Raw genomic sequence first — 25,341 nt, 5'->3', positions numbered from 1 at the left:
TTTCGATTTCTCCTGTTTGACCTCTCAAGATTATGGGCATTTTGTTACAATATATGCCATCACTGTTTTAATATAAAATCTGTCATTTCAAACATCTGCATAGCACCTGTACTCCTCCAGGAAAACATCTTATTTATCCTGTGGTTTTGCATCTCAGCAATACATTCTGGCTACCCGTGCCTTCACCCAAGGTTGAAGGGTCCCATTTTTAGAAACAACAGGTCAAGCCAATAAGCTTCATCCTTGCTCTTCACTTGCTGCTTTTTCAGAAGGGGTGGGGGAGACTTCTATAGGAATTTTCACGGACACTGGTGCTGGCAGACACCTCAGTGGTGACAGAAACTGTTCACAAGAATCACTTTTTTCTAGCATGCCCCTTCTTCCCTTAGGGCAAGAAGCTGAGCATTGGTGAAGGGCCCCTGTGGAACCCGCAGAGAGGCCCTATTCTCTCCTCTAGGGATATACTGATTTGTCACCAGGGCCTGCAAAGGAAGCTGACGGTCAGGTCCCAACTCCTACCTACCCTGTTCTGGGACCATCAAGGCTTTGACCCCAGGGAGGCCAGTTTTACCTCCACTTATTTCTGGGATCTCCTCCACCTTCAGGCTTCAGAGGCCTCAGCAAAGGACAGTCCTATCTACTGAACAGAAACTCCATGGCAGGGCTCTACAGATAACGACCTGCAGGCTCAGGGAGATAGAGTCACTTGCCCAAAGTCACAGAGCTCCTCAGTGGCAAAGCTGGCTGCACCTCCCATAACGGACACTTTCCTGTGTAGCACCTGCATCCTGCTGCCAGTCAAAGGACCAGTTCCCCAGGGACAGGGCCTGCATTTTCTGTACCCCTAGCACCCAGCTGGGCCTATCAGGCGTTCTCAAGTGCTTGCTGAGTTTAATCATTATCAGTAGCTCTTGGGTCCTGGAGACCCATGTCCCTGCCCACTGGCTGATTTCCGGGGACTCAGACTTCCTGAAAACCCTGTCTGGAGGGGAAACCCCACCACCTGGCCTGCCCTTCCTTCTACCTTTCTGCCCAGGCCTGAGGAAGACACAGCCTCAAACAGCAGCCTCCAACCTAGGGGGCTGGCCTCATTTCTCCTCCAGAACTCCTTCATAGCTCGGCCAGGGCGATGGAAACCTGTCTGTCCCCCTGGCCACTATGTGAGTAGGGGTCAGCTGGGGGCCTGCCCTCAACCACACTGCCTGCTTTTGCTTAGTTCACTGAAACAGGCTGGAAAGCCTCCTCTTCCTCCTTCAACCTCAGGGTCCTTCCAGGAAGGATCAAGCCAGGACCTCCTGTCTTAGTAAATTAAGGAGAAAGGTCTGTGGCAGTAGACCAACAAAAGGGCTTTAAAAAAGAACAGATACTTGGGACTACACTCCAGGCCATTTAAGTCAGAATTCCTGGGGGTGAGGTGGGATGGGATGGGGGCCTGGTATTAATATTTAAAAGAATAATCTTTGGGATTCCATCAGATTCTTGGAAATAGGCCCCACAAAGTGTTAAGCACCAATAATGGTTATACCATCTGGTCAGACAAGCCAGGCCAGAAATCCAAGGCCTCAGCATGGTTTATACACTAGTACCACCTTCCCAGGGCAGGCTAATCCCTTCTACTCCTTCAGGACTTAAGCCTTAAGCGACAAATCTCAGCTTTGTTGGGATCCTATAGGCAGGCAGAACAGAGGAAGGGGGCAGCCTGTGTCCTTGGGATCAACACTACCTTTTCCTTCTACTACCAAAGGGGCCAACTTCAGACTTGGTTCACTTTTACCAAAAATCCAGCCTCTCAAGAATCCCGGGGCCTGTCCCTTCAGCTCCAGTACTGAGACCTGTACTCCCCCCCCCCCCCCCCAACTCTGGCTGAGGGAGGCCACCCACTGGTTACAGGCCAGAGGGGAAGCTGGGTCTCAAGGCCTCAGCCCTGTCCAGGGTCCTGACTCCTGATCCGAACACTTTTTTCTGCCCTACAGCACCTTATTCCAGTGTAGATGGGGCTCTGAGATTTATACCTTCGGGTGCACTGGGAAGGGCAGCCCCTGGCAGGTCATCACAGGGGCAGTCGCCCATCTGGCATAAACCCAAGCCCAGCCCTTTCTGTGGCTTTTGGCTTAACTAGGTGTTGGTACTGCTGCTATGCTATATACTCCTGGCCCTCAAATCCCCCATGCCATCACTGTCCACATTCAGAGATGAAGAGACAAAGGGAACCAAGGGTTCCCCACCAGGGAGGGGAATGCACCATGCACATCCATTTGCAAACATTGTGGCTGGGACCTTGGGCCAGAGTGACAACTACCCCACAGGTGTCTTACTTTAGAGTACTGTAAAGTTGGGACTCCCAGATCCCCTTTCACCAGGGCGACCAAAGCCCTTGGTCCCCAGGCCCAGCAGACTCTAAAGGCCCGCCTCTCCAACCCATTCACAGAAAGAGAGGGGAACAGCCCAGAGAGGAGATTTAGTGTTAACGTTATCTGCCGCCAAATCGTTGCTTTTCATCTCTGCCTTCTCATGAGCCAAATAATTTGGAAGCTTTCATTGATGGTTTCCTCTCGGCCCCACGATCACTTGGAATTTATGCCGGCTATGGCTCAGCCTCCTCACTTAGGGGACAAGGGAAACCTCACAGGCTGCACTCCAGCCTGCTGCGGGAGGAAAAGCTTGTCCTTGGCGACAGTTCAAGGCAGTGAGGACTTCCTCAGCCCTCCTGGGGCCCAGGACTTGAGGGCGGGTGATGCCAGTCAGGCCTCAGAGCTGCCTGCAGAGGCCCCTGGGCTCGAACCCAGAGCCATGCACGACCAGTAGCCAGCAAGGCCTGGCATCAACGGCCTTTTGATGATTTAACTCTATTTTTAGGTGGAGAAAGGTTCAAAGGCTCTGCGCTGGAAAACCCAAGAGGGAGGGGAATTTTCAACCCCATGCAAATCACTCTTCCCCTCGGCCTTTGCAGACACCTGTTTCCTCCCAGCTCCTGGCCTATCCAGGATAGAGATGGCAGTCCTGCCCCTGGGATTTCTACCCTGAGAAACGGCCCCACCTCCTCCTGGAGCTTGGAGGAAGCAGGGTAGGCAGAGTCTGGGGAACCAGCCAGCCCCAGGAGCTCCCCAGAACTGCCCAACTCTTCTCCAACATTGAGAGCAGGGGCAGGCAGAATCCTCATCTCCAAAATGGGAAGAGAATTCCTGCTTCCTAGGTACTTGGAAGGCACATAAAGGTGGCTATTGTTTTACTAATTCAACCATAGCCACTGGGGAGCCCCTGTGGCTCTAAGAAGAGGGTGGGAGGACAGGTGGGGAATGAGGGTGGAGGAGCAGAAAGGCAGCCCCAGAGGCTCCCAGGGCTCTAGAGCACACTCTGCCTCTTATGTCCCAGTGCCCTTGAGCACATCCCATATAGCCACTGAGCAGGGCTAGTCCACGAGGGCACTAAGAATCTCAAAACAGCATCCCCCTGCCCACCTCTTGTTCCAGTCCTCACGGCATTCCTAGAGCTATCTCCTTCCATCTCCACCCCTCTCCCACAGGGCCAAAGGAAGACACTAAGTTAAAGGATGGGGATGGGAGACATCGGGTCTCAACTACCTGCCCTCCCCTGCCAAACATACAAAAGTCCTAGGCTAGGCCAGCTCCAGGACCTGGGGAGTTATTTTTCAAATGCAAGGTTCTACAAAAGATGCCTCCACTGCATCTTAGGGGCTGGCTAACTACTGCTGCTCAGGATTGGCCCCCATAGTCATGAATGCCCCTGTCGTTAGTGGGGAGAGAGGACTCCAGGCTCAGAACAAAGATACCCTCCCCCACTCCATGTCAGGAGCTCTGCCTCAAGACTCTAGGCCCTTCTACCCTTGGCACTACTGGCCTCAAGAGCGTCAAGTCCTGGCTATACAGATCCTCAATTTCTTTACTGTAAGAGGAGGATTGAGAACCCTAAGTTACTTTTAAGGATTAAAAAAGTCAAGTGTTCAGCCCAGCTCCTGGCTACTCTGTAGGCTACAGAACAATGTCTCTCTTAAGGCCCAGATTCAAACCCCCTGCTTCTTGGGTGTTCAATGCTCTTTCAATTGCGTCTGGGCCAAGGGCATCTGCTGTCCCCAGTGCAATGCACTGAAGACCTGAAAGAGAGTGATGTGGCCCTAGGATGTGATTTGTCAGTGGCCACAAGAAGCAGGATCACAATGGCCCCGCATGTCCAGCACTACCCACCCCTGACACACTTCTCCACAGTTCAAGAAGTCAAACACCTCTACCTGCCACAAGAAACATCCCAGGTCAGAGTAAGGAAGACTTAGAATGCAGGTGAAACAGGAAGAATAAGGAGCAGATGACCTAACTGGATAGATGATCCCGAGGACCACAGCCGTCACCCCTGTATCAGCACATCCCATCACCCTTGGCTTAGCCACCAGAACACCCCAAATCCTACTGCTTCTTTCTCCACTGCTACTACTCAGCTCTCAGCCACCACTGCTTTTCTTCTGGACAACTGCAAAAGAGTCCTCCTTTCTCCTCACAGCAGTCAGTGGGGCCTTTTATTAAAACATCAGGCTATGTCATTACCCTGCTTATGATCCTTGAAAGGCTCCTCTTCTTGCTCAGCTCACTTGGAACATTTTTACAACATCCTACAAAGCTTGGCATCCACACCCCCTCCTCCCATTCATTCCACTCAACCACTCTGGCCTCGCTCTGGTGACTGGACCCTCTGCCAGGAACGCTCTCTCCCATACATCTGCAGAGTTGTATTCCCTTAACCGTCCACAGGTCTCTTCTCCTGTGGCTTCTCCACCACTGCTTCATCTTTCTCTGGACACCTGTCACTACCCACCTCGGAGGGCTTCTTTTCGTTCTGCCGGGGCCAGCCCGACTTGGTGCTGCTGGGCAGTTTGGAGCATCTTGATGCGGATGTAGCGTGACCTGCAGAGAGAGCACAGCCCATTAGGGGCCCCTGGAAGGCAGGGAACACCACCCACCCACCCACATCCAAGGATAGGAAGCCTGTAAGGAAGGGTCTGGCTTGAATGTTCAGCAGGTGGAAACCTCTGTGAGCACCTGTCCCTGCTCTGGACTTCATCAATGATGAATGCGGACATGAATACCTCCTCCACTCACTAAGCATAAGGGACTTAGGAAATAAAAGGCAGTGGCCAGGACTCAGTATTAGTTTACTGTACGACCCGTGACAAGTCCCTTGCCCTCTTTGGTCCTCTGCTTCCTCCTTGGTGAAGGAGGACCAGAATAAGCCTTCTGTGGCCACTCTTCATTCCTGCCCCAGGTTTAGATACTCTGGGATGATGCCCAGTGGATATAAAGAGGGACAAAAGGGAGGTGGGAAGAACGCTATGCTACAAGTAGACCCATTTCCTAACTTGTCACCCTGGGCAAATGACTTACCCTCTTGGAGTCTCACTTTGCCCTTCTCTAAAATGGGGGCAAAAGGTTGTTGGGAGGATGAAACAGTATTATGCCTGTAAAGTGTCAGTACAGTCCCTGGCACAAACCACCGCCTCCATAAGTATTAGCGATTTATCATTAGGGTTTAAGACCCTTACTGGACTCAAAGACTGTGACCTCCACCCCAAGGGTCAAAGGAGCAACAGCCATGGGGGTGTACAGTGGTGGGGGCTGGTGGAAAGGGAGTACCCTTGCCCAACTGTGATGCAGCTGCCCAGACAGCCACTCTTGCAGGTGCCTGGCCTTCAAGAGTTCCTTCGTCTGCAATGGAGTTAGAAGCAGAGGATGCGGTTCTTCTTGGCTCTACTGAGACAAGCCACAGGCAGTGTGGTTGTGGCCACAGAGGGCCGGATGCTGTGATCTCCTGCTGCAGGGAGGAAGGGCTGGCCAGGTTAGACACCAGAGCCAAGGTGAGCAAACAGACCCCAAAGGACAGTGAACGAGACCTGGAGGTAGGGAAGGGGCTGGGATGGACTGGCCATCTTGGGTGCATCTATCTTCAGGCTGTTGGGGGGCTGTGAAACTCCAGGAGCTCCAAGGGGCCTTGGAGATCTCCCAAATCCCAGTTGCTCACCACATATGAACAGACTGAGGTTTAGAGCTACAGGGCTCCAGGCCCAGCCTCCCTGGCAGTTAGTTCAGCCTCTTCCTCAGCCTGGGCTCCCACCAGCATGCACTGTTGGTGGGATCTGCCTGGCAGCGCACCTCTCCTACATAGGGCAGAACAGAACTCCTTACTTGGCTATTTCATGCAGGCCCAGGTTCCTGCAGCATCTGGGAAGAGCTGCCTTTTGGTACCAGAGAAAAGCTCTCTCCTTATACAAACCTCCCTTACCCCCCCCCCCCCCCAAATTTGAGAAGAGGCTCCCTAAGCTCCCTTTTCTCTTTGACCACTTTTTCTTTGCGGCTCCCTTGACCCCAGGACATCCAGCTTCCACACCCAGCCCATACACAAGTCTACCTCTGAGATTCTACTGCCAAGATGCCTCATTAACTCCCTCGACAAGCATTTATTTAACACCTATTATGTGCTGGATCTAGCTGGGGATACAGCAGTGAGCCAAACATAACCCCTCTCATCAAGGAGCTTACGGCTCGTTAGGACATGATATTCATATCGGGTAATTATAATAAAAAGAAACAGGTTTTCTGTCTGTTGTGTAGAGACTTCCTACAGGGCCCTGATTTAACAGAAGGGCCAGAGGGAATGGGAAGTGTTCTGAGGAGCCAGGTGCAGCATATGCAAACACCCAGAAGGGATTTGATCTTTTCCAACCAGATCAAAACACATGGGACTGAGACCTAGGGGATAAAAGGGTACAGGGTGAATAGAACACCAGGCTCTGGAGGCCACAGGGTGTGGAGACTTTCGTAGGAGCACAAGGACCTGGCCTGATTTATGCTTTCGTCAACATGGAGACCATGGGGCAGCCTCCCCCAATCTGGGCCTGTGGGCCTGTTAATTATTTAAATGCTTTCCTTGTAGGAGCCCCAAGCAGGAAGGCCTTACTGTCAGTGGTGTCAGAGTTGTCGCTGCTGATGGAGTATTTTCGCCTCTTCTCTTCCATCTGCAATAAAAGGCAGGCCCCATTACATTTACAGGAGGCACAGGAAATCCTCAATCTCTCAGAAAATTGCCTGATCACCTACCTCCCCATACTCCCCCCTGCTGCAGTGAAGAATGAGACTAGGTCCTGCCGTAGCCTTCTCCCCAGCCATCCTCGCCCTCTCCCCACCCACCCACCCACAGGACTCCTGGGGGTGGGGCAGGGGGCTGCATCTCCCACTTCCTGAGCTCAGAGCCTCAGATGAGCAGGAGTCTGGCCAAAGACGACAGAGGGAGGAGGGCAAGGGGGTCAGCAGCCCCAGAACAATGATTAGCGTCTGCCCAGCCCCAGCTTCCACTCAAGGCAACTCAGGCCTTCCAGAGAATCCACTCCCATCGAGTTATAACTGGTGTTCTGCAGGGTGCCGAGGAGGGGCAGGAAGAGGAAACAAGATTCTTCCAGAGGGACCATTGCTATGTGAGTTTAGAGACAAGCCAGCTCACACAGCACTAAGGGCACATCCTGAGAGTAGTGGCCAGAGGGGTGTGGAAAAGGGGTAGGGGCAGAATGGCTCCAAGTTGGGTCCCTGAGACACACCAAGCCCAGGGTGACTGGTCCTAGGCTGGGCTGCCCTCCCTCCCCCAATGTCCTTCTCCACATTAGAGTTCAAATCAACTTTATCTCAACTATAGTATTTGACTTCAAGGTAAGAAGGGAAGCTCTCCATACTGAGCTCATTCCTCTACCAACACTACCTCAGCTCGTGTTCCTAACAACCCGGAAGTTGCGAGCTATTGGCTCCCCTTTCTGGAGTGGTGCAGGACCTTGTTGTGCTAGTAACTGGCTGAACTGGGATTTGAATCCACGTGGTCTGATCCCTGAGCCCACACTGAGCTGCCTTTGTGCCCTGTGAGCTCCTGCCTGTTGGGAGTGCTTTCCCACCCACCATTTCCTCGAATCCCGCAGAACCCAGAGTGGCAGAACTTGCTTTTGACTCCTCTTGGAGGGGAGCACACCAAGTGGCTGGTTCACCTGCCTTGGTCTCACAGCTAGTCAGTGGCTGGAGTCCTAATGTGAGAAGAGATCTGGGATTCAGGACCCAAAGCATTTTCCACCACATCCCTCTTAGTCTGGAACCTGGGCTGCCTCACTGCCCACAGTAAAGGGCAAGGAGCCAGTGTCAGTAGAGAGAAAACCCCTGCTGCCCAGCCCGGCTGCAGGCCAACCAGGTTCCCCACCTTCCCATGGGCTGCCTGCCACTGCCAACCCCTCCAAGTCTGTTCCTGCCGAGCCCTGGGTTTCCCTTTATCTTATTGTGGCCCTGCAGAGACAAGGGAACATTAGCTCTCCAGGGCAGGGGCATGACTGTCCAGACCTCTGAGCCAGCCAGGACCCTCCTGCCTCAGACCTAACCTTAGTCAGGAGCTTCTCCCCACTCCAGTGTCCAACAGTAGGATCAGGATGACAAAAACATTCACTGGGGCTGCTTGCTGCCAGCTCCAAAGGTGCAGGCAACATGCTCTCCAGAGGGTGCAGAGGTGCAGGGGGGAGGTCTGAGGACACGGGCGGCATGGGTGCCAGGGAGGTTAAATAGCTCAACACTCATTGTGGCAGAAAAAGGGGGATGCCCTGCTACACAGGGACCTCACGAAACCCTCAGAACAGCCCTTGTGTGCCAGTGGGCATGATGACTGCTTCCCTTTTGCAGATTAGGAAAAGGAAGCACAGAGGTTAAGTGACTTTCCTAAGACTGTAAAGCTTGTGAGCACGTGCCCTTGACCTTTAGACTTCAGCCCCATGGCCTGGGTCATGGACTGAATGGGGCAATAATGCTCTGCCACCCACAGCTGTCATCTTTACAGTCCTCCAGGTTCTGAGTGTGACAAGATGACTTCGATAGGGCTCTGACTCTAGCCTGCATCTTGCCAGCCCAGTGCTCTCACAGGTGGGGCAGGGCGAGGAGAAGTGCTATAAACGCAAGCCACTGGTTTTCTCCTGAAGTCTTGCCCGTGTCTCTCCACTTCCAGTAAAGAGGGCACTTCCAAGCCAGCGTTTCCCAAAGCAGAAAAGCAGAAGCTCTGGATTCAGGGGTGCCGAGTTCAAATCCTAGCTTTACCCCTCAAGAGACCAGAGACCTTGGAAAAGACATACCTCCCAGAGGATAAGGTTCTATCTGGATTTTTAGAGAAGTCTCTTGAACTTCAAATGTTGGCAACTGATTCAGAATTTTTAAAAACACTTTGAGACGGCCAAACTAAACACATCCGTGGGCCAGAATCAGCTGGTGAGGATAAATGAGAGCAGCGTAAAACCTTAAGCACAGTGGCTGGCTCTCCATATAAGTGCTAGTCATATGGTGAGAACCCTGGGCCAGGTAAGGGGTCCTCCTACCAATGCCCTGAGGGGCTCATGTACAGCAAGGAAGGACTCCTATAACAGGGCTCTTCAATTGCCAACACCCTTCTCGTGATGCTGTTTCCTGTTGCCCAAGGACCAACAGGTAACCTGCCAACTTTCAGACCTACACCCCACCCTCAGCCTGCTCCCAGTCCAACCTTCCCTCCGTGAAAACACCCCAGGATTCTTCTGGGTAGGGTGTTATTAAGGGAGCAGATTTTGTGTGGCTTAATTGGAATAATAACTAGGCTTCAGAGGGAAGCTACTTTTTTTGTTAGCGAAGTTTCTTTCCTTTGAACCAAGTCTGTTCCAAAGGCCTCCCTGCCTCAGGTGAACCTCCACTGTTAGTGGCTAATGAAGCTCCAAATGAGGCTTGGGCTTCCCTGTGGGACAGCCTTTTGTCCCTTGACTCCCCACCCCCAACTCAGCTAGGAGACAGGGAGGACTCCTTCCCCAAAGCTGAAATCCAGGTGGGGTGTGTGGGGGGCTGCTGACACTTTGGTCTTGGCCTCTGGTTTTCTCTCTCCACTGGCCCCTCCCATCTCTCCCAAAGCAAAGTCTGCTCTGGAAAAACACCCCAGTGTCACAAGGCGTTTTGCTTTTGGGGATAAAGGTGACCCCCTGAAAAGGGTCTCCTTTTCCTTCCCTTTGCACCTCCCACACCATCCCCAGCCTGGAGACAGAGAGCAGAAGTTCTCCTTCGGGAGCGTGGGTGTCCTAGAGTTCCCACAGCCTCTGTGCAATCTCTACCCCCACAGTAGTCCCCTGGCAAGGCCAGGGGGCTCTCTGTCCAGAACATACTGTGAATCCATCCACTTTCCCCCATCTCTGCTGCTACCACACTGGTCCAAACCAGTCTCATCTCTTGCCTGGACTCCTCATTCATCTCCCACCTTCCACTGTTGCTCCCCTCCACCCCTCGATCTAGAATCCACACAGCAGCCAAAATGACCTTTAAAGAAACATAAATCAGATCATGTCATACCCCTATTTAAAATCTTTCAAAGGCTTCCTGCTGATCAAAGGGCAAAATTCAAGCTCTTTACCACAATATCCTACATGATCTGGCCCCTCCCTACCTCAACAAGTTCACATGGACCACTATCCCCTTCCTCACCACTTTCTAGCCACACTGGTCTCCTTTCATTTCCTGAAACAAGCCAAATATTCCATGCTTCAGGACCAGTGCACAAGCTGCGCTCTCTGCTGTAAGGTTCTAGTAGTCTATGCATGTCTGACTTTTTATCCTTCACATTTCAACTTAAAGGTCAAGGAGGTTTATGCCAGTTACCTTATCTAAAGAAAACCCACAACCTGGTTATTCAACATCTTCAGAGCATCCACCATGATTAGTGTCTGTTGAGCTACTTGTTCAATGTCCTCTTTGGAGAAGAGGGGAAGGAGCATGTCTGTCTGGATCTCTGCTGGAGCTCCAGTGCCTGCTCGTGTTATGTCCAGCACACAAAAGGGGTTTGATACACAGGGATGCTGAGTGAATTCTTGTCCCCTCCCTGTAGAAGTGTGGGGTGCACAGAGCCCAGCTGGCTGGCCTTGCAGCTTGCAGGAACATACACCCCAGGCCAAGATTTCGTCCTGTTTTCACAGCCTGCCTTCCCCATCTTAACCTCACACATTTTCCAGGAGGCTTTATTTGGTTGGGCTCCTGGCTAATGATCAATGTCAACTCAGTAATAGGGCAGCAATTTGGTGGCAGATGTTTTCTTGGCAGCACTAGCCATTGGTCTTAGAGGGGGCCTCGGTTCTGGACTTGAAACACCAATGCCCAATGCCAGCCCCCTTTAAAGACCTCGCCACAAATAAACTCAAATAAACACCCTGGGCCTCCATTAACGCCCTTCCAGCTGACCCTGGGAACAGTGGGCCTTTCAGGCCTGCTAGTGCAGCCGCTCCCTGGGCAGTTAAAACACCCCAACCTGGCCTCCGGCCTCTCCTCTCTGGGGGCCACCAGGCCTGCCCTGCCCGCCACCACACACAGCAGGACTTCGTCTTCCTCCTTAGAAAGGGGGGGAAAACGGCTTTCAAGCAGGCAATTTACCATTCCAGACACAATCTTTCAAAGAGAAACAAAAAGTCTCCCTGTCTGAGGCAGACCGCTTAGGCGTGTGTGTAATAAGATGCTAATACAATTTAATGATATTTCGGCTGGAAAACCTGTCCTCAGAGCCTCCTTGTGTCGGGAAGGCCAGACATTCAGAAAACAAGAGCTGCACACTCTTAAACCAGCTTTAAACGGGGGTCAGAGCCCCAGTCTTTCCTATCTCTCATTAACTTTAATGCCTTCTGAGGGACAGTAATTGCCATTACAAAAAATGATTTTGTACACACAGATCCTCAAACTTGCTTCTCCAAGCAGAGGGGAGCCTAAACCCTCCTCCAATGCTCATCACTGCCCACTTGCAATTCCAAGTGTCCCTGAGGGCACCCAACTCCCTGGAACACGCTGCCCACACCGACCCTCCAAACCCAGTTCTGGGGACATACCTAGGGGATCCTGGAAGAATGAAAAGGGGCTTTGTCTACTTTGTCCTTCGGCACCTTCTCACCCTACCCTCCACCTCAGAGGGCAATGCTCAGTCCACTTGGTCCCACAGATGGCTGCCCATTGGCAACTGCAGGGTCCTTCTCGTCCCTTCTTCAGAGAAGGGAGCTGGCTCTCTGGCCTAGCCTAAAGGGGAGAGATCAAAGGTCAAAGCTGCATTTGGGCCCTCTCCAGATCATTGATAATAATAGTAAAAATGGCTAATGCTAATCAAGTGCTTACCACATGCCTGGCTGTGGGTTTAATCTTCTTTATGCAATATATTGCTTAATCCATACACCAATCATGGGATACAGACTGTTACTAACCCTACTTACAGATGAAGAAAGTGAGGCACAGAGCACTGTTACAGTTGGTGACTGCATAGCTAGCATTCGAACCCAGGCTCTCTGACTCCAGGTGGTATACCATGCGCCCCCCCCCCCACCCCCCGGGCTAACCTGCACAGGCCTACAACCCCAGAGCGTGGCTGAAGTACTCCAGATTCCTATGGGTTATTTGAGAACCTTCCTGGGTTCCTAAACTTTAAGCCACAGGGTCAGGATCCTATGTGGATCTGCACAAAGTAGGCCAGGAATACCTCCTCACAACCTGGTCTTTCCTTGGAGCACCTAAACACAGAACTAACTGTAAGGCCTGCAAAGAGTCTGGTGGATGAGCTGTCAAGAACTTGCACTGGAAGTCACTGAACTGGGTCTTGGGTGTAAGACAGCTACCTTCCTGTTACCTGGAACCCCGGTTAACTAGAGCACCCTGCTCCCCGCTGTCCCCCCACCCCCGCCCCCGTCAAGGATGTGGTAGTCAGTGTCGGAGATCTACCCTCAAGACTCCAGGGTACATCTGGGGGCTGGGACCAGCAGTCCCACCTCACCTGTCAATGAAAGGCAAGTGGAAGCTCTCTTGGAATAATGTTACAGGCCATTTAGCCATGAAATTTAGGGAAAGAAAAAGCACGTTGGATGGGAAATGTTCTGGAAACATTTGCTGCATCCTGAGTCCAAACAACTTTGTCCTTAAACACTTCATCTCCAAAAGTGCTGGAGAGACCTTTGGCCAAACAGTTTCAAAACCAATATTCACTGCAAGTCCTGCTGCCTGGGGCGAGGACTTCCCTCTGCGAGGCATTTGCTGTAGAACCAAATGCTTTTCCACTCCAAACAACAGCCAACAGCACTTGGGACAACTGAGAGGGCTCCAGATCAAACAAACATCCCTTTTTTTTCCCCTACCATGCAAACTTTCTCAATAAATTATTCGCCCACTTCGGATCAAAGCCTGTTTTGCAGCCTGTGACCTAAAAAGCAAATAGCATCTCTTAAACATGAAAGCCCTCCTCCCTGCCTGGGTCGGCTTTATTACTCATTCCTTCCCCTTACAGTTATTCTGTTGTTATTTTCCTCCTCTGCTTGTTAGATCGCTTTGCAAGTCCCAACCCGCCTGAGGAAGAAGAGATGGGAGGGATGGTGCGTTCACTTGGGGCCCTAAGGTGAGAGAGGAAGTCAGGGTAGGGGAGAAGCCAGCACCCTGGGAACCCAGGAAACAGGGCCAGGCCCGGTTGGCAGCTCCTTGCATGGCCCTTTTGCCAAATGTCCTACTGGGAATTTTACCAGTGAAGGGAGGGAGTCAATGCCACCGTGAGAGGAGGGACCAGGCGGCGGACCCGGGACCCTGATTCAGTTGCAAACGTTAAGGGGACATCCTGACAGCTAGTTTGGGCTCAAAACTCAGGGCTCCTCCCCCTTCCAACAAAGGCAAGGCGGCAAGCCAGCCGTGCCCTCTTAGTCTCTCCCCAATCCCTTTAGCGCCACTGTGAGCACAAACAAGATGCCTCCTGATGACCCCTACAAACTCAGCCTCTGGGTAAAACTTTATGTCCCGCAGTAGATGAGCGAGGGTTGCTAAAAGCGGGAGCAAGGTTTGGAAATCTGCAGAGACCACAGTCGCCGGGTGCACCGTGCCCTTGGCTCAGGGCAAGGGGAAACACTGCCCTTCCCGCCCCCACCAACCCTGGCATAAGACCTGCAGCCAAGGTGGTTTAAAAAAAAAAAAAAAAAAAGCGTCCCGGCCCGCGGCGATGGCTACGGGGTTTGGGGGGGGGGGGCGCGCGCCCCCCGCCGCCCCCGGGCGGCGGTCCGCGGGACCGCAGGCTGGAGGCGCGCCGGCGTGATTCCGACCGCGGGAGCCGGGAGGAGGAGCCGGAGGTGGCTGCGGGGGGCTCTGGCCCAGGCAAAGGAAGGGCAAGGGGCGGTTCGGGCCGGGGACTGCGGACTTGACGTCCAGGGCGGGGGAGAGGTCTTTAGGTGAAGCGGGTAAGAGGAGCCGAGCCTCTTAGGAAGTGGGCAGCTCTGTGCGGGGGGGGGGGGGGGAGACTGGGGGTGTGTGTGGGGGGGGTGTCCTGGGCCTCTGGAAGCCACCGCGAAGCCTTCCTCCCTGTTTCGCAGACATCCCCACCTTCTGATGTAACAGCTACGAATCGCGAGGCTGACCTCTCATCCTTTGGCCTGGAGATGAGAGTGTCTCAGGCCCAGTGATAGGCGGGAAGGGACCGGAGGGAGCCACAAGTCTGCACCCAGGCGGGGAGGAAGCGGGCGGGAGCCGCTCCGCAGGCGCAGGCGAGTGGGTGGGAAGGAGGGAGGGAGAGAGGGAGAGAGGGAGGAAGGAGGTGAGGCCGGGAAGATGCCACTGCCGGGGGCGGGGCGGGGCCCGGGATCCGGGAGAGGGACTGCAGCGGTGTTTGGTGGGGGCTGGGGCTGCAATGTCACTTATTTGAGGGTCAGGTGTGTATGTCCCAGGCTGGGACTGCCACTTGCTTACATCTTCCCGGTACCACCCAGGGCGCAGGGACCGAGGCGGAGGGCAGGGGACTGCAGTACCGTCCCCGAAGCGGGACGCGAACCGGCAGAGTTGGGAGAAGGTAAACAAGGGCCACGCCCCCTGCCGTCGCCCCGCGGGCGCGCACCCGCCGCTCCGGCCGCAGCCGGTACATTTCCACTCTCCCAGCGCTTCTCCCCCGCCGGACTCCCGCGCAGCCCCTGAGGGGAGACTGCCCCCGACCCCAGCCCGCGCCCGGTACGCCGGAACTGCACACCCGGCATACTCACCTGGAAAGGGTGTCCCCCGCCCCTCCAAAACACTGTTTAATTTGTGCAGAGCCTCCGCGCCGGGGAGCTGAGCATGCTGCCCCCGCGTGCAGCGCCCGCGTGCACCCAGCCCGGAGAGGGGGCGACAGGGCGGAGGCGGTGGCCCCCGGAAGGTGTCTGGGACCGGACCGGCTGCACGTGAGCCCAGCGCGGAGTCATGTGCACCGGCTCAGCCCGGTTCGGCGGCCGGACGTGCTGCGTATCAACAAAATGAAACTCAGGGCGACAGGAGGGCAGATAGCTCTGGGTCCTCCGAACCCCCGTCTCCGGCAGAACGACCTCCCCTCCGCTGCGGTCTCCCGCCGCAGCCCCTCCGCGCGGCCGGAGCCCGCGGGGCAAGTTGCAGCCCTGGCGCGCCCCCGCCCGCCCGCGCCCCCTCACCGGCCCGGGGGCGCTTTGCCGCAGTCATTAATAAAGAAGGTCGCCAAGCTCACCCTTCCAAAAGTTGTTGTTGCATGCGCCCCTCTCAGCCTCCCCGCAATGTACTCTTTAAAACATGACTGACCAACATGCGCAATCTCTCTCCCTGGTGCTGTGCATCCCCCCCCCCCCCCCCCCCCCGCGCCCTGGCTTCCTAGAACAGGCAGCCAGCAGGAGAGAGAGGGAGCGAGCGAGCAAGAGAGAGAGCGCGAGCGAGGGAGCGAGGAGCGCTGGCAGATCTGTTGCAAAAACATAAAATAACGCCGTGGAGATGCGCAGGGCCCATCGCTGGGGGCAGGATCTTACCTTCCTCCGCGGTGCCCTTCTGAGGGGCGCTGCCCTGGACTACGCGCCGCGGCGGGGGCCGGCGCTGGAAGGATGCTCCCGAAACCCGGAGCTCCTGGGGCCGGCGCGGGCGGGCGGGGGGCGCGCATCCATCCGGGGTCGCGGCGAGGGAGGCTGCCGGGCCCTCGGCGTCCCCGGCCCCGCACCCCTGCTGGGGACGGTCAGCCCGCTGGACGTAAGCCCTTGCCGCTAGGAATGGGCACAAAGTAACTCCATGGACGCTACTCACCCCCCTCCCAAAAAAATAGCCTCCAACTGCGATGGCCGCGGTCGGCACCATTCACCAATCCCCCTGTGTATGTTTCTGTTTCTTTTTAAACCAAGACTTCCTTGTGATCTCTTTAGAAAAAAAAATGTGTTGGGGTGGGGGTGGGGTGGGGGCGGGCGGGAGGAGCGAGGGAGGGGGAGTAGCCACTTTTTTCTTATTCACTCGGATCTCCACTCCTGACACCCCCCCCCCCGTCTCCCCCCCCACCCCCCGCCCGGGTGTTTGGCTCGGGCAGCGGGGCCAGGTGGGGGGGGGGGCCGGGGGGGGGGGGGGGGGGGGAGCGGGGAGGGTGCTCTGCCCGGCTGCCCGTCTGCCTGCACCTCGGGCCCAAACTCCCCATGGGCTCTGGGGCGCCCCCAGCCCGCCCTGTCCCCAGGGCCGGGCCCGAGCGGCGGCTGCGCCCGTGCAAGTCCCATCAGGTCTGCTCACACTTCACACACTCACACACATACCCCGCCCCTCCACTCTCTCACACTTTCTGCTCACACCCCGCCCCCTTCGAGCCCCAGACCCGGGCGGCGCCCCCCGCAACCTTAAAAAAAAAAAAAAAAGCAAGCTTATACTTAAAAAAATCTTTTGGCGCCATATTAATGACGTACTTAAAATTTGCCATTTCTCCCTGCGTCAAAAAGACGTTTCTTTGCAAATAACAGCCTGAAGGCGACACTCGCGGAGGGAACGAGGTTTGCACCGAGCACCCCGCCTCCCGGGGCTCCAGCGCTGGAAGACCCTCGCCCTAGGCCCTGCTCCCGAATCGCTGGTTTAAAAATGCGAACCGAATAAATCGCGTGGCGCTCTGCAGCGCCAGAAGTGAGCAGAAAGTGCTGGCAGGAGCGGAGGGGAGGGGCACGCGCGCGAGTCTGGGGGAGGGGGCGCGTCCCTTCTCCCCCACCCACAGCAGATGGAAACTAACATCCCGGGCGGGGGAAACTTGAAATTGCCGGCGACCTCAGGAAGGAGGGGCCGTCCGTGGAGAGGGTCCCTCTCGGGTTCGTTGCCCCCCTCCCCCGTTCGGGTGCCTACAGGCTCCCAGCTCTGCCCCGCATTTCCGGGGGGTGGGGAACGCAGTGATGGGTGGGTGGGTAGCTGCAAGTCTTGGCCCCAGTAGGAGTTTGCCCCGAGGTGTTCCCTTCCCCCCTAGCTCGTCCTTCGCATTCCCCCTAAAGGGTTAAAAACCGAGGGGGCTACTTCCAAGGGCTGGCACTTGGCGAGGAAGCGGGGCGCCCCTCTCCCCACCCTTCGCCTCCTCGCCCCTCCTCCTCCGGCTCCACTTCCCGACTTGACCTTGTGGTGCACAAACAGTGCGCTCGGATCCTCGCAGTTTCTGGAAGAAGCGCTTGCGCTCGCCAGGCAGGCGGGCTGTCGGGCGGCTCGCGGGCGGTGGCGGGGCCTTGGGTCGGTTCCCAGAGCCGCGGGCCACACCCACCCAACCCGCTGCGCCCGCGGTGCTCACCTTCTCTCGAGGAAGGAGCTGCGCTAGCCTCCTGGATGGGGAGGTGTCGGGGGCAAGCTGCAGCCTTCTCCCAATGCTCCCAATTGGGGAGAGGGTGGTCTGGTCTCAGGCGGGGTTTGTTGGGGAGACCTGGGAACCTGGTTCAACATCCCCAAAGCATCGTTGCCAACTTTTCCTTCCCCCTCCCTTTTGGCTGCCCCTCAAAGATGATCCAATAATTTTTGCAACTCACCTTTGGCTTTGAAGGCACATGGGTGAGTTGTGAACTGGGACAGGAACCGCCTTCCCTCTCCGAGACTGAAGGTTGTTTATCCTTCCTTTCTTTCCCTTCCACCCCCTTCTATGGAAAGACAAATACTCAATTTACATAAGATGACATTTATGTGACACTTAAAAAGATTCCCCCATGGAATGTTGTGAACACATTTGCTTATAGGAGAAATAAATCTAATAATAAACTTCTAACAGCACAAATCCTCTGACGGGTTAAATGGTCTACACAACAAAGAGGAAGATGGTGAATGTGGAAATAAGCCCTTTCTGCAACAAGAAAGAAATATGAGCTCAAAGGGAGTCCCAGAAGCGTTTCTCTTCCTTGGCCTTCATTCACAAAGTCTGGGAAGGCTTGTTTGGCAAGACTGAGGAACTGGGGTACCACCTCCAGACCTGACTCTAGCTCTGAGTTGGTACGATTTTCCCAAGCCTAAACTCAGTGCCAGAAAACAGATGTCACAAGCTGTTAGCATGTAACAAAAATGGTCAAATACCTGGATTCAAATCCTGGCTTTGCAGTTGAGAAGCTACTTGATGTGGGCAAGCGCATTCATCTCTCTGGGTCTCTTTCTTCTATAGAATAGGATGGTTGGAGGGTTCCTGAAGCCGTGTGTATATATACATATATGTATATATGTTTGCATACATTCTATATGTGTAAAGCAGGGGCCTGGCTCAGAGTGCACAGTGCACATTAGCACTTTCCCTGGTGTTTGTGTTTTGGAAGGGTGGATATGCTCCCTGAAAGCTCTTAACACTGGAAATACTGGAGAACAATGATTTCTATCTTGTCCTCTATGATGACATATACAAGATCTCCCAGTTAGGGCAAAAAGAAGTAGAAGAGAAAAAACTGTGCTAGATGGTAGGCTTCATGGTCAAGGTCCAGATGGCAGTCTTAACCACACATCTGAAGTGGGAATGGAGGCACCAATTTACAGTGGCACAGTCCAAAGGAAGCACTCTGGGTCTAGATATGGCGGGTTTACATACAGGAAAGGACTGGACAGGCTCCTCCTCTTAGCCATCAAGATCCTGTGAGCCTTGGCAGGCAGTTATAAAATGACCTAGAGAGATGGAAGAGGGCGAAGATGACCATCTCCTGTGCTGTGCACTATGCCAGTCATCCCATTTCATCCTCAGAAAAATCCCATTTTATCTATTCAGAAAGGTTTCATGACTCACCAACAATCACACGAGCTAGGAAGTGGTGGCAGAGTTGGCACCTGGTTTGGGTGCCCCCAAGATTATGTGTTGTCCATTTTACCATGCTGCCAGAATTAAAAGGTATGAGAATTATTGGTTTGATTGGGGATGGGGGCCTGACTGCTGTAACACCAAGAAAGAATTTTATGGGTAGCACTTTGCCTCTAAGGTGGTTCCCTGAATTTGGGTGAGACACAGGTCCCCTAAGGAGTCCTTGGAAGGTACCTCTTGTTTAGGACTGGAAGCTCCATCAGAATCCTTGCATTCCTGCTGCTCTCTGCTACTGTTTAAGGTTAACCTTGATAATGTTTACAGAATAATAGGAAAGGAGATAATTATAACTCTTTAATCTTTAGTAAAAGTCTCACAAATCATGAACTTACTGCAGAAAAAAAAAGAGAAGAAACATAAAAGTTCTAGGAGATGTAATTATTCATTTTTTTTTTCCAACAAATGTTTACTGAGTGCCACCTGTATACCAGGTACCATTCTAGGGGCTGAGGACACAGCACAACAGTGGCAGACAAAAATGCCTACTCCCATGGAATTCACTTTCTAGTGGAAGGAGATGCACAATTTTTTTAAGTGAAATATTATATTTGAAGGTGAGTAAGTGCTGTTCAGAAAAATTAAGTAGGAAAGGGGGATAGGGAACGTGGGCATGCAATTTAAATAGAGTCCTCAGGGAAGAGCTGACTGAGAAGGTGGCTTTTGAATTAAAGGAGGTGAAGGAATGAGCTGTGAGGGCTTATGGGAGAAGAGCATTCTAAGGCACGGGATCTTAACATGGAGTCCGCAGACACTCTCCTCCAGAGATCTGTGTATAGAATTCACAGAGTCTTGACTTCAGATAGGGAAAAAATGTTATCTTTATTTTCACGAATTAACATTTGGCATGCTCTTCAATTATGAATGCAGACAGCAAATCACAGTGCTATTAGCAGCACCTGTGATGTTGTTGCTAGTAGAAATCAGATATTTTCATAGCACATTATAGTTGCTGCAAATATCTTAAAATATCATTACAGTTATCACTACTTCATAATTATGCTGCTAGCTCTTGTAATTTAATGAATTAATAAGAAACACATATATTACTCTATTACACATTTTAAAAATATTTTGAGAGTTGTATGTTAGCATAATTGGTTTTCTTTATAATTTATGAAACTTATTTTATGGATTTAAAGATACTGTAATCAGAAGGAATCCATGGGCATTACTAACTGCCATAGGGGTCCCTGGCACAAAGTAAAAGAAACCACTGTCTCCACCATTTGCGGTCTCCAGCAAATGCAGAGGTCCTGAGGTAGGAAGATGCTTATTGTGTACATGTAGAAGAAAGAAATGATATAGGCCATTGTTACGAATTTGGCTTTTGCTAGGAGTACTAAAGATGGTTTTGAGCTGAGGAGTGACATAATCTGACACTGGATTTTACAGGTTACTTTGCTGTCCTATGGAGGACAGACTGAAAGCGGAAAGGCTGAAGCTGGAAGACAGGTGAGGAGGTCACTGAAATAAACCAGGTAAGAGATGATGTTAAAGTACACTAGAGTGGTAGCAGGGGAAGTGGTCAAAGTCAATATATTTTATGAAGATAGCTTTGACAGGATTTGTTGATGAGGCATGAGAAAACAAGAATTCAAGGATGACTAGAGTTTTGTCTTGAACCAGTGGAAAAACAGAATTGCCATTACAAGATATGTGAAGACTATGGAAGGAGTAGATTCGGGGTAGGATAAGGAGCTCAGCATTAAGACATAGTAAGCTTAAGATACTTATTAGATGTCCAAGTGTAGCCGTCCTGTAGGCAGTTAGAAATGGTAGCCTCAGCTCAGAGGTAGGTTCGGGGCTGAAGGTATCTTTTGAGAAGGGTCAGCAGGTGGCTGGTATTTAAAGCTATAAGACTGTTTGAAATCACTAAGGAATTGAGTGTAGAAAGAGAAGTCCAAGGACAATGCCCTTGGCCACTACAAGGTTAAGAGGTCTGGAAGATGAAAAGGAATCAGTAAGATGTTGTTAAAAAAGAAATATTCAGACATTTCTCCAAAGAAGAAATATAAATGGCCAAAAAGCACATGAAAAGATGCTCAATGTTGCTCACCATTAGGGAAATACAGATCAAAGGTGCAATACGGTACCACCTCACATCCAATAGGATGGCTACTATTTAAAAAAAAAACAAAACAGAAAATAACACGGGTTGGCAAGGATGTGGAGAAATTAGAACACCTGTGCACTATCATTGAGAATATAAAATAGTACAGCCACTGTGGAAAACAGTATGGCCATTCCTCAGAAAATTAAAAATAGAATTACCACATGATCCAGCAATTCCATTTCTGGATATATATTCAAAAGAATTGAAAACAGGGTCTTGAAGAGATTTGTGTACTTGTGTTCATAATAGCATCATCCACGATAACTAAAATGTGGAAGCAAGCCAAGTGTCTGTTAATGGATAAATGGGTAAAGCAAAATGTGGTATATACGTAGAATGGAATATTATTCAGCCTTAAAAAGGAAGGAAATTCTGCAACATGCTACAACATGGATGCACCTTTAGGTCCTTATGCTAAGGGAAATAAGCCAGTCACAAAAAGATAAATACTGTATGATCCACTTATGCGAGATACCTAGAGTGATGAAATTCATAGAGACAGAAAGAACAGTGTTTGCCAGGGGCTGGAGCAGGGAGGGCAGATGGGGACTCATAGTTCAACAGGTACAGTTTCAGTTTTGCAAGATGAAAGAGTTCTGGAGATGGAGGGTGGTGACAGTTGCACAACAGTGTGAATGTACTTAATATCATTGAACTATACACTTAAAAATGATTAAGATAGTGGGGCGCCTGGGTGGCTCAGTCGGTTGAGCATCTGACTTCGGCTCAGGTCATGATCTCGCAGTGCGTGAGTTCGAGCCCCGCGTTGGGCTCTGTGCTGACAGCTCAGAGCCTGGAGCCTGCTTCAGATTCTGTGTCTCCCTCTCTCTCGGCCCCTTCCCCGCTCATGCTCTGTCTCTCTCTGTCTCTCAAAAATGAATAAACGTCAAAAAAAATTTTTTTTTAAATGATTAAGATAGTAAAATTTATGTTATGTGTATTTTATCACAATAAAAAAAATTGGGGGAGGGGTGCCTGGCTGGCTCAGTCAGTGGAGCATGGGACTCTTGTGTGTTTGAGCTCTACTGTTGGGTGTAGAGATTCCTTAAAAATAAAATATTTAAAAATAATAAAAATATTTTTTTTTAATTTGGGGAAAAAAGTAAAAAGAAAGCAGTGGCATCCAGAGAGATAGGAGGAGTGTCTTAGAAGACAAGATAAGAGTGTTTCAGGAGGGAGGAAAGCTCTATGTGCAAAGCTACCAAGAGGAATGAGGTTAGATACAGACTGACAATTGATCATTAGTTTCAGCCATGTTGAAGTCACTGGTGATACTGATAAGAGCCACATCAACACACTGGCGTAAGTGAAAGTTTGACTGAGTGGGTTCAAGAGAGAGTGGGAAAGTTTATAGTTGTTATACCTTTTTCCAAGATTCTACTTGAAAATGAGAAGTCCTCTGTATATGTATGTTTATAGAAATAGATAATCATGTATCTGTAGGAATTCAATTCAAATGATTTTTATTGAGAGTCTTCCAGGTACTAGGCATGTTTAATGGATTCTACAGATAACTGAGAGAAAGAAAACACATTAACTGCCTTCCAATATTTCACAAGAGTTCATAATCTAACAAACTTTGTGGACACAAAGTGATGTATATGGCTAAATACACACAGTCAGACCCAGCATCAATTTTTTCAGTGTATGCCTAAAACTGTGGATTCCACATTCATATGGTCTTAGGATAGAGTCCTGTCCCCACCATTCACCAGCTCTGTGACTTTGTACAACCTCTGTGTGCCTAAGTTTCCTCCTCTGTAATTAGGGATGCAGTAATTTCCAAACTTCAGTGTGCCTGGTATGCTTGTTAAAAATGGAGATTTCTGGGAGTGCCTGGCTGGCTCAGTCAGAAGAGTTTGCGACTCTGGATCTCAGGGTCATGAGTTCAAGTCCCATGTTGGGTGTAGAGATTACTTAAAGAAATAAAACTTAAATTTCTTTAAAGTTTTATTTATTTTATTTTTGAGACGGGCAGGGGGTGGGGCAGAGAGAGAGGGAGAGAAAGAATTCCAAGCAGGCTCTGTGGAACCTGACGCAGGGCTTCATCTCACAAACCATGAGATCATGACCTGAGCAGAAATCAAGAGTCTAGGGGCGCCTGGGTGGCGCAGTCGGTTAAGCGTCCGACTTCAGCCAGGTCACGATCTCGCGGTCCGGGACTTCGAGCCCCGCTTCAGGCTCTGGGCTGATGGCTCAGAGCCTGGAGCCTGTTTCCGATTCTGTGTCTCCCTCTCTCTCTGCCCCTCCCCCGTTCATGCTCTGTCTCTCTCTGTCCCAAAAATAAATAAATGTTGAAAAAAAAAATTAAAAAAAAAAATAGTCTAATGCTCAACTGACTGAGCCACCCAGGAGCCACTCCCCGCCAGCCCTCAAATTTTTTTGGCTCAGGTCATGATCTCTCAGTTCATGAGTTTGAGCCCCGCATCTGGCTCTCCGCTGTCAGTGTGGAGCCTGCTTTGGATCTTCTGTCCCCCTCTCTCTGCCCCTTTCCTGCTTGTGCTGTCTCTCTCTCTCTCTCTCGGTCTCAAAAATAAATAAACATAAATAAAATAAAATAATAAAATAAAAATAAAACATGAATTTCTAGGCTTTATCCCTAAAGATTCTCAACGGGCAGGTCTGGGGCAAGGCCCAAGGATATGCATTTTTTAATAAGTACCTGGTCATGCTTGATGCCTTTGGCCTTGAACCACACTTTGTAAGCATTGGCCTGGCACTCAGTAATTGCTCATCAGACAATAGCTGTTCTTCCGGGGGTCCCTACTGGGAACAAAAGTTCTAATCCCTTGTGATTTATATCCAGAACCAGAGGTCCAGCATACCCTAAGCACCCTAAATGTAGAAAAGAGCATGAGAATCATTCAACATTTATTTATTGAATGCTTACTCTGTTCTAACAGTGTTCAAGGGCTGGAGAGACAAACAGTATATGACTCAATAATTTGTTTGAGTCATCAGGATAGGCAGAAGCCCCACATGAAGTTAGCCACACTCTCCAGCAGCCAAACTGTATCAGGTGAGAAGTCCTATGTTCACTCACTAGCTGCTTAAGGCAGTACTTGTACAACAATAACATGAACATGAATCACCTGGGTTCCTGTTTACATGAAGGTTCTGATTCATTAGGTTTGGGGCAGGGCCTGAGAATCTGCATTTCTAACGGGCTGCTAGATGATTTGGATGGTGCCAGTCCATAGATGATACTTGATGTAGTAGAGTTAGGAAAACTGGATCACAATACTTGTCCTAACATTAGAGTTCCTAGAGACTTTCTGCAAATCCTAAAGGGACAAAATGAAATCTGGGAAGATCACACATGTGAGCTTTGCTCACCCTTTCTTCCATCTCCTCTGTTTCTGGAATCTGATCCTCACCCTCCCAAATATAGTCAGTGCTACTAGGTGACCTCCTCTAAGGGAGGGTGAACATTCATTCTCTTGGTCATTCAGTAAATATTTCCTGGCTGCCTACTCTGTGCCAAGCCCTATGCAAAGCGCATAACTTGGCATTCAAGAGAGGACAGATCCAGCAGCTCTGCCTCCTAGGCTCCAGGCAGGGGCTGCAGGTGGGGTTTGGGCAGATAGGAAAATTGCCCAGGGCAGCATCTGTGGCTTAAGACACTGCCCTGGCAAGAGCCAGCCTTGCTACTTTCTGTGGTGCTACAAACACATGCCTGGGAGAAGCACCCCTCTGGAGCCTTTGCCAGCTGGTTTAGAGATGGTACTGACCAGCCGTAGGAGATGTCTGGATGATGTGCCAGCCTGGCCACCTGTCTCTTCTCAGACTCTCAGACACAGCCCAGTGGCCACAGATGGCAGAAGGCAAAGAAGATCCCTGGGGCTTCTAAACACTTCCCCAGAAACTGGCAGCAGGCAGTAACTCCGGCCAAGTCAGGGGCCAGCTTGACCAGACACTCATCAAAGTGTGAGACTCCCCGCGTGGAGCTGAGGGACCCAGCTCTGTCCAAGAACCATCAAGAACCAAAGGCGCTGGCTCCAAGTCAAGTTGAACAGGGAAAGCAAAACCCTTTCCTTTTCCCCTAGGGTTTCTTCCTTCCTTCCTTCCTTCCTTCCTTCCTTCCTTCCTTCCTTCCTTCCTTCCTTCCTTCCTTCCTT

At 51.5% G+C, this 25,341-nt stretch overlaps 1 protein-coding gene and 1 long non-coding RNA gene across 12 annotated transcripts in view; one reads left to right on the top strand and one right to left on the bottom strand.

Annotated features, from left to right (window-relative positions):
• The window catches only part of JADE2 (jade family PHD finger 2), a 135,569-nt gene that overhangs the window by 37,072 nt on the left and 73,156 nt on the right, over nt 1-25,341 (bottom strand). Inside the window, exons 1-4 of one of the 9 annotated variants that reach the window (XM_040444487.1) lie at nt 15,821-16,328; nt 11,897-12,080; nt 6,961-7,018; nt 4,825-4,913 (exon numbers count right to left, since the gene is read on the bottom strand). In XM_040444487.1, the coding sequence (XP_040300421.1) occupies nt 4,825-4,913; nt 6,961-7,018 (147 nt within the window). In that variant the 5' untranslated portion in view covers nt 11,897-12,080; nt 15,821-16,328. Of the gene's footprint in view, nt 1-4,824; nt 4,914-6,960; nt 7,019-11,896; nt 12,081-12,176; nt 12,350-15,055; nt 15,169-15,528; nt 15,626-15,820; nt 16,329-17,411; nt 17,496-17,812; nt 17,918-25,341 lie in introns of those variants that run through there. The other 8 variants (XM_040444489.1, XM_040444488.1, XM_040444491.1 and 5 more) reach the window with 8 other exon arrangements.
• LOC121010710 (uncharacterized) overlaps nt 16,326-25,341 on the top strand; it is a 51,031-nt gene continuing 42,015 nt past the window's right edge. For 2 of the 3 annotated variants that reach the window (XR_005781339.1, XR_005781338.1), the window contains exons 1-2: nt 16,326-16,371; nt 20,503-20,588. This is a non-coding gene — a long non-coding RNA (uncharacterized LOC121010710). Of the gene's footprint in view, nt 16,372-20,502; nt 20,589-25,009; nt 25,264-25,341 lie in introns of those variants that run through there. The other variant, XR_005781337.1, reaches the window with a different exon arrangement.

This window comes from Herpailurus yagouaroundi, unplaced genomic scaffold (genome assembly GCF_014898765.1).
Source record: "Herpailurus yagouaroundi ecotype Mexico unplaced genomic scaffold, PumYag 192, whole genome shotgun sequence".
In the NCBI taxonomy this organism is placed as follows: Eukaryota; Metazoa; Chordata; class Mammalia; order Carnivora; family Felidae; genus Herpailurus; species Herpailurus yagouaroundi.
Note: the sequence above shows the minus strand (reverse complement) of the source record. Positions and strands in the feature narration are given on the sequence as shown.